At 43.9% G+C, this 8,548-nt stretch overlaps 1 protein-coding gene across 1 annotated transcript; it reads right to left on the bottom strand.

Annotated features, from left to right (window-relative positions):
- Positions 1-3,222: 3,222 nt before the first annotated feature.
- On the bottom strand, positions 3,223-5,831 carry dmrta2 (DMRT-like family A2). The gene is made up of 2 exons (XM_041935631.1): positions 5,260-5,831; positions 3,223-4,943 (listed from the first exon to the last, which is right to left on the bottom strand). Exons 1-2 carry the CDS (start codon positions 5,717-5,719, stop codon positions 4,057-4,059), a joined length of 1,347 nt encoding a protein of 448 aa, XP_041791565.1. The 5' UTR covers positions 5,720-5,831; the 3' UTR covers positions 3,223-4,056.
- Between the last annotated feature and the right edge of the window lie 2,717 nt (positions 5,832-8,548).

The following is an 8,548-nucleotide window of genomic DNA, read 5'->3' as shown; positions in this document are numbered from 1 at the left end:
ATTTATTTTATTATTTCTTAATTTTATGGAGCGTACTGGGCTGTGAGAGTCAGGACTCTAAATTCAGCGCAGAATGTGCACAATTGTTTTTGTCTCAGTGTTGGTTTGTTTTGCCGTTATCTATTTGTTATTCTGACAGTAAGCCAAACGGCGGCTCTGAAAATGAAAATGGGTTTTATGTATGGAGTAATAACCTAAATGGATTTCTCTCTCTGTCTTTCTCTTTGCACCGCTCAGGGAGCCTGTGGCCATTTATCTGCCAGTGTCTAATTATTCATTAGTGAACACAGAGAAAGAAGCATGGAAAACATTGTTGTGCATTCAGTGCAGCAGACCAGCGTTACTCTCCAAACTGATGCTCCTGCCTCATCCTCTCCGTCTTTCTCACACTCTATTACTCCAGCTGGATTTTCACACACTTGGACCACAGGGGTCAAGGATCTAACAATACAATATATTGTGGATGTGGTGCACTGTGATGAAATTACTCAGAAAGTTCAGTCTAAATATGAAGGCTAAAACATGTGTAGTGTTAACCGGGGTGTTTACCTTTAGGTGTTGCTGTCTGCTGCTGGAAACACGTTTTTACCCACATGTTAATGTAAGTCACCGGTAGCTGAGCAGAGAGGACAACCGCTGCTGACTCTACTTAATTAGGCTAACAAGGCTAATCCTGTCCAGGCTTGGCAGAAGGGCTACAATGCTCTCGCTCAGTGCACTGCACACAAGCGGCCAGCAGAGGTCAGTGGCTGAGCTGTGGCATGCAAAGCAAAAGCCAAACCAACACCTGAAGGGTTTCAGGTATGTTTGCACACATACAGGCAGAAATTGTGGTCCTGTTAACGAGCTTTTGCCTACAGAGACACAAATGAAGTTCATGAAAACAGTGGGCATATTTTGAATACAATATATGACCTGAACACAGATGATGGTTCATGGCTGGGAATTTCAATTGTGTTTCATTCTCCAGACTTTGCAGCAGTTATTCACTAAAGAATGCAGCTACAGGGTTTCACAGTAAGCTATTGGGTCTTACAGGTGTCTGTCATATATAACATTTTAATAGCAACACTGCAGATGCTTATTTGCTAGACAAGACTGTCATCTAGTGGTGCCGCCTGTGCTGCACACAACTGTCTGATCATGAGTCAACATCCCACTCATATGCAGCTTCAGCCTGGGCTGTGATCATTTGATTTTCTAGACTGCTTGACATGACGGCTGCTCTGCTGGATGTCGACAGATTCTGCACAGCCCTTCCATCCTACAGGACATCACATCACTGACACCATTTGTAAAGACATGAGGGAAACACATGAATTTAAGGGATGTGATATTTAAGATGGGCCTTATTTGACTCCAGCATCTCACAACAATAGCGTTGCAGGACCCAGATTTGTGGGGACTGGCTGCAGTAAGAGAATTTAAACTGAGAAACATGCTCTATGCATGAATGTGCTTCTGCAGATCTACTGTATGTGTGTTAAACAGAAACTGATAGGATGGCAGTTATTATTATAAAAAATGCAAACTCTTAATAAGCCCTTAGGTGTGCTGCGGGTTTGTGTTTCTTCTACTACTTCCTCTACCTCTACGTGTTTCCTACCGTCGCACAGCTGATTCAGTTCAGGACTGTACGCTGGGCATCACTGCCTCAGGCATACCTGTTTCTACAGCTCAGCCAATCAGCGTTAAACATGTAATTGGAGCTGGGGTGCAACAGCTGCTGGGAAAAAACTGCCTGTACTGACGTTGAATCACCTGCAGGTGGCGCCACTGCACTTTGGAAATATCAGCCTTCCTCGAGGTGGCTGGAGAGCGTGCTGGCAGAGATTTCAGGTTCATCTGTATTCTCGATTAACCAGCCGCAAAACTGCATGACGGACATCAGCAGTTCCAGAATAATGTTGTTTTAAGGTTTTATTAGAGGGAGGATTCTTACAGGATTTATTTAATGTTGAGACAACGGTTCAGATCGGTTTCTCCTCTATCCTAAGCCTGCATGATTTGAATATTTCCTTATGATAAACAGTAGATAAACGTAGATTTTCCTATTTACGATTTGGTAACGTGGAAATAAAAAAAAACATTAGTTGTAAACCAGAAACGGGCCTAATTTTCAATTTCTACTCCAGTCTCATGTTGCTACACTGATATGAGCTCGAACTTTACATTTTTACCTGTACTTTTTTAGTTTTTTTGGTTTTTTTACATGATGTGTCACTATTGCGTTTGAATTGTATAACCGACCTCTTCATCAGTGGGGCAGTTCATCTAATCCAATCCTTTATCGAATAACTGGACTGAACTAGATACAAAATGAATGTCCAACAGCTGGAAATGACCTACTGGCTGCTTATTAAAGTGTTGATAAAGTGCTGATAAAAAGTCAATATTTTATTACTCCTATGTGTCAAAGTCGACATTTACAACCGCTATAATCTGTATATATATCATATCATTTATATATATATACATATATATACATGTTTCTTAAGAAGAAGAAGACATATTGTCCCCCTCGGTCTGTCTGTCTGTCTGTCCAACCTTAAAAAGACATTTTTTTTAAGTCCATTCCGGAGTCAAATCCCACGTGGACAGCTGTTTTATGAGGTTTTAGTGCCAAAGCAAACACACTTGATGAAATGTGTGTAATTGGTGCTTCACTCAGGTTCAAGTCATCTGTGTGTTGTTGACAATATGTTAAAAAACCTCAAAATATATCAGTAAGGTTTCTTTTTATTCTGCAAAATTTTGATTATTTTATTTACCTCAAAAACAGACAAACTGCAGCTGCAGTCAGTGAATTGATGTGCAAAAATGACCCATTTGTCTATCCGTCTCTTATTTTAGTCTGCATTTTTTTTTAAATATCTGAGACGCAGGCTGCCTTCATGATTCATCATCAGCGGCAGCAGCAACAGCAGCAGCCTTTGTGGGCTGGATTTAATAAAGAGATTCCAGCATTTTGTTCAGAAAATGTTCGAGTGCACAAACACGAGTTTTGCCTGCCAGAAATCTGAATATCTGAACCGTTTGGCAGGTTTTCAGTTCGTGCATCGCCTTGACTTTTTGATGCGTCCTGCGCAAATTAAAATGTGTCAGGGGTGGATTCTTATATCAGGCTCGACACTAAAGAATTGCGCTTTCTTTAAAATAACATTTATTTCCAGCATATTCATACAATGTGACAGCACAGCTTGTAACATTTGAAGAGGAACTGACTTGATCCAGCACTTTGTCACAAAATAGTTGAGCTGACTAACGGATAAATGAAAAGTCAAATATAGCATAGCATATTACCAAATGCAATATATAATACAGGCAGTTGGAAACGAACTAAAACAAAGGAAAAGGTGAGATGAGTGAAATAATAGGAGGGGGAAGAAGGGATGGCATTTACACATCGTTAGTTCAACTTTTACATCAGGAAATAGTGTTAACATCTGAAAGCTACATGTTATAATGACTTCATTTTGCCTCATTTAATATTCCGTGTGTGTGTGTGTGTAGAGAGAGAGAAATGCATATTTAAAGTCTGATTTTGAAAATGATGCAGTTCAGTTTCATCAATCAGCTGAGAAAACTGACGGACTCTAAACAGTCAAAACTCTCTGATAAAACATTTCTTTGTTGTTTTTTTTAAATTCTGCACAACCGACATAAAACTCAGTAATAAAAGCACATCTATACATCTATATAAATATAGATGTATAGCTGCAGTTTTCGCCTTCTGTGCAGTTGGGTTAATTTTTTTACTTTTCCACTTTGATCGTGATTCATGTTTGAAATCAATAAATATCTTTTCAGCTTCACGTCATTTTATTGGTGGAATAATCAGGTTCATACGGGGGAATGTTCATCCAAACGTTTGTACTCAAACATAAAATTATTTTTGAAAATTACACATAAGTGAGTTTAGTTTTTTCCTCTCAGACCATTTGACTACAAGCCAGATAATCCTATTATGTACAGTACACTGTAGCCAAAACACATCACAGATTTTCGCCAGAATATTCAACAATGGAATGTGTCTCTATGGTCAGTCCAGCAGCCTCACTGTTTTTCCGGCGTGTTGTTGACCAAAGGCCCGTACAGGCCGCTGGCGTAGCCTTGCTCCTTGTGCAACATTGTCCTGTCCCTTATCAGGTCGCTAAAGGCATAGTCCATCGGGGGTCTGAAGCCCAGGGTGGGCATCAACCCGGTGGTGGAGTAGGGCGTCATGAAAGCCAGTCCCCGGCTGTGCGCAGAGTAGGCCAGCCGCAGCGGGTTCAGTCCCAGGTGGGTGCCCAGAGGATAGGTGCTGGGGTCGGCACCGAAGTGCGGGGCGTTGGGCTGGAGAGGAGAAAACGCGGAGCGGTTGCTGAGCGTCATGGCTCCGGGTAACATGGGCCTCGTCGGGGCGGTTGTGGACGCGGAGGACGGCGGAGGCTGCTGCGTGTTTTGAAGCATCCTCTCGGCCGTCCACGTCTCGTCGGGGGCCGACTTGCTGGAGCTCTGCGCGCCGCTGTTGTTGAGGATCTGCTCGATGGCCTGCACCACGTCCTTACCGCAGCCCTGCAGGACGAGCTCCAGGACGCTCCTCTTGTGGCTGGGGAACACTCGGGTCAGGATGTCGATGGCGTTCATGTGCCGGGAGGCCGCAGAGGACGGGGAGGGCTCCTGCTCGTCTTTGTCAGTCTCGGAGCCGGAATCAGAGCCAATGGAGCTGACAGAGCCGGGAGTTTCCCCTCCGTCTTTCAAAGGCTTGGACACCGGTGAGCTGATGAAGGACTCGCTGTCTCCGTTCTCTGAACCCGAGCCTGCGTGCCGGCCGTCTGGGGACGAGATGCCCGGGGCCGAGTCACTTTCGGTGGACGCAGGTTTCCCCACGGTCTGCTGAGGGGTGGCGGATCCGGACAGCTGGCCCTTTGGGAACAGCTCATACTTCTGGATACTGGAATCTGGTGACACAATCAGAACATCACAGTGTGTAAGATGGGGGATAAAATATGGTCCTGATGTTACAGCAGGTTAAGTGATAACCAGTTAATTAACCAGCAGCAGGGAGTCAGGGGGGGAAATAATACACAAACTGCAGTATGAACAGCTGTGGCACTAATATTCTAAACAAAAATCACCATTCTGTGCACTGAAACAGGCTTTGATACACATGCACGATTGATAATGTCCATTTTAACTAATTTTCCTTTGACTGTTACTGCTGCCTCTACCTCATCCATTAACCGAGAACTGCAAGTTCACAGCCGCTCCACTCACCCGAGTTACTCTCGCTGCTGACAGAGCCGAACACCTCGTAGTTCGGCCGCGGTGGGATGATGCCGTTGGCGGCGGCCAGCGCGAGTCCCTCCGCCGTGCCGTAGAGCAGCTGCAGCTCTCGGGCCTCGTTCTCCTCCTGTGCCTGCTGCCGTCGCAGCGCCACCTGCGCCGCCATCACCCGCTGCCTCTCGGCGATCAGGGTGCACTTGGCGCACATACAGTCCTTCCAACGGCAGTAGCGCTTGTGGCCCTTCAGCGCGGACACCACGCCGTGGTTCCTGCAGCGGGCACACTTCGGGGTGCGCGGGTACTTGTCCGCGGCGCGCAGGAGGAGCGGTGGGCCGCGCAGCAGGTTGCCGGCCATGGACACCGGGATGGAGGCAGCTGCGGCCGCTGCTGCCGCTCCCGGGTGGACTTGCGAGGCAGAGGAGACTGTGGGGAGCTCCGGTCTCAGATCCATGCCCGCGTTCCTCACTGATGTAACTGAGCTAGAAACAAGAAAACGGTGTTCTGAACGATCTGTTTAAGCTAAACCAGCAACGAGCCGTTCACATCTGCTCAGCGGTTCTCAACATCTCTGGGCAACAGGTGAAGTCAACGATGTAAAAATCTATGATCGAAACTCTAATGGAAAGTGTACACGCAGTCTGGTGAAAAAGCAAAAAAAAATCTGAAGATACAGTCGACTTTAAATCCGAGAAGAGCAGGAGCCGAGAGGAGCGATCATTCCTCCCCGGTAGAAAGTCAAAACTGTCCAGGAGGAGCCGAGGTTGCTACTCGCCGCAGCCTGAGACACTAACTTCCTCCTGAGATTGTCAGTGGATACAGATCCCTCTCTCCCCTCTCTATTGTTGCTCCTACGTTTTCATTAGACAAATTTGACAACAATGTGGCGTCTGTCATTGGCCAAAGGGGGAAGGAGCGATCTGATTGGCTTGCCTCTTTTTTCAACTGTGTCCACCTGAGCTCTTATTCCAAATATCAAGTGTTAAGAATCTGAAGGGAGTTCCCGGAAAGCTAAAATCGATGCTGTGTATTTCCAAAAAAGAAATTTATAGGTTTAAAACAATAGTCTAGTGTTATTCCATTCATTGAGCCGCATCACGGGGCGAAATGCTGCCAAACAGGAGATTGAAAAATTAAATAACAGCCCTAAAATGAAGGAACCTTTTCATTCCTTCTGAAAAACTTTCTGTTTATTTCTGGAGAAATATTCTGTATCATTTGGCGACATGATGGTTAGGGTATGAAGTCCAGGTGTGTTCATGTTACTCATGACTGAGCAGTTAAGACTTATATTTCCCCAAAATACAGATGATGCGTGATTGTAATCTCCTCCGCCTGGAAGGTGAGTATCATTTATTTTACTGATTCAAGAAGAGAAACGAACATTTGATCTAGTCTGTCTGAGACAAGTGTCTGAAGTGTGTGTTTTCGGAGGGTCAAGTGAAGCTATCGATGATGTTAAACGGTTCACTTGCACGCGGAGAGTTGAATCCTGTCCAAATTACGACCTCGTCTCGTGCTCGCTACACTACCTGTAACGAAATCTACGCAAACGTTAATTTTGGAGCCGTTTGAACATTTGTTTCATGAAGTTTAATTAAGAGGAAACACTTCAAACGAACCACACACCTCACGCTCCGTTTATACTGCAAGATGTGTTCAAGTGACCTTGTTATCATTTGAAATCAGTTTCTTTGAATGGACTCATGGATTAAACGAGCCAAACCAAAAGATTTCAGTGTCTTTATTTCGTTCTCCGGATGTAATGCGACCGCAGCTCAAATGAAAACTGACCTGTGAGAAAAGATTTTGTGCTTTGTCACGTTTTCAAAAACATTGTTGCTCATTTTTCCATTTTCCTCTGACCGGTTTGACGCGCCGCGCCGCGCCGCGCCGCGAAGCCGGCGCTCAACCGATACGTTTACTGCGCTTTTGCGCATTTAATGATTCAGTTATTTACAGAAATGCACAAAATACATTTGACATTTTAATTTGAATTTTAACTCTTTATTTCTTTACAAAACATTTTTAAAAACGTACATGCAGATTGTTGTAAATAATGTTTATTGTTAGTTATTACTGGATATTTCCTCCCAGCTAAACATATATGATATGATAAAATTAAAATGAAAAAAGGGAATCTACAGTTTATTACCATTTTAATTATTATTAATATAATAATAATAATAATAATAATAATAATAATAATAATAATAATAATATCATTAGTAGTTGGAGTATTGTGGTTATTATTATCATTGTTTTTTTTTTTCATCATCATCAACAACAACAACAACTTATGAAAGTCTAATTAAAATGAAATTAACTTGTCCTTTGCCGGCTACAGGTTAGAATTAATGACCTATTCGGACATAATAAGAAAAATAATAGTCGATCCGCTCCAGTACGGGAAAGGTTAGCTGTGTGCATTTGCAGAAGAGAAAAGAAAGAAAGAAAGCTCCGCTCCAATTTCTCATTTCCCCCCTTTTTCTTCATTAATTTCGAACTTTATCAGCGTGAAGGAAACATTTCCTCTGTCTTGTCATTAAAATCTACAACATTAGCGTCTTGCAGTGGGAGGTGCGCGGTCCTCCCATCGCTATTACCTGACTAACGATAATATTGTCATGCTTCCGGAGTCTTAAGGAGTCCACCACGCGCAGAGAGACAAAAGGGCACCTGAGCGCAAACCACCTGCTTCCTCACCTGTTCGCTCAGGAGATAATTCGTGCAGCTATTTGAATTCAGATTAAAAAGTTATAGATGTTTTGGTTTTTTTAATCAACAATTGTCAGCCCCTTGGAGGACGATAACAACACTCTCAGAGAAGAACAACAACTTGGAGCTGAAGAATAAAGAAATGGCTGCTGGGTGTGCAGCGTGTGCAGCCCTGCCTCTCTCTCCCCCTCTCTCTCTCCCCCCTCCCGGGCTCATTGTTTACTTTCTGAATCACTGTAAGCAAATGCCATCTGTTTCCCTCGCCGCTGTCATCTGCACCTTAATTACCTAGCCAACAGGCTAATGGAGACGATATTAAAACTACATCTTTTTGACATTCAAAGTAATTATCTGCACGGGCGACGAGCTCGCTCGGATGAAAATCGCACGTCCTGCGCGGTAAAGTGATAGTTGCAAACCGCGGAGGAGGCTCACTGGAGAGATTATAGGCGTCTACTTTCAGCTCAGGATTAATGGGTTTCTTTAAAAATAAATAAATAAAACGGCCTTCATTAAAGTCTGGCTGCACAGGCCGACAGAAAACAATTGACTGAAAGTTGGGAAA

Source organism: Chelmon rostratus, chromosome 4 (genome assembly GCF_017976325.1).
Source record: "Chelmon rostratus isolate fCheRos1 chromosome 4, fCheRos1.pri, whole genome shotgun sequence".
In the NCBI taxonomy this organism is placed as follows: Eukaryota; Metazoa; Chordata; class Actinopteri; order Chaetodontiformes; family Chaetodontidae; genus Chelmon; species Chelmon rostratus.
This window is presented reverse-complemented; position numbering and strand designations above follow the sequence as displayed.

What these genes read in the sequence shown, in the direction of transcription:
- dmrta2 (XM_041935631.1), bottom strand. Translation starts at nt 5,719, where the DNA reads ATGGATCTGAGACCGGAGCTCCCCACAGTCTCCTCTGCCTCGCAAGTC. An exon ending in CAGCAGCGAGAGTAACTCGG is followed by an intron (nt 4,944 to 5,259) that starts GTGAGTGGAGCG and finishes TTGTGTCACCAG; the next exon opens with ATTCCAGTATCCAGAAGTAT.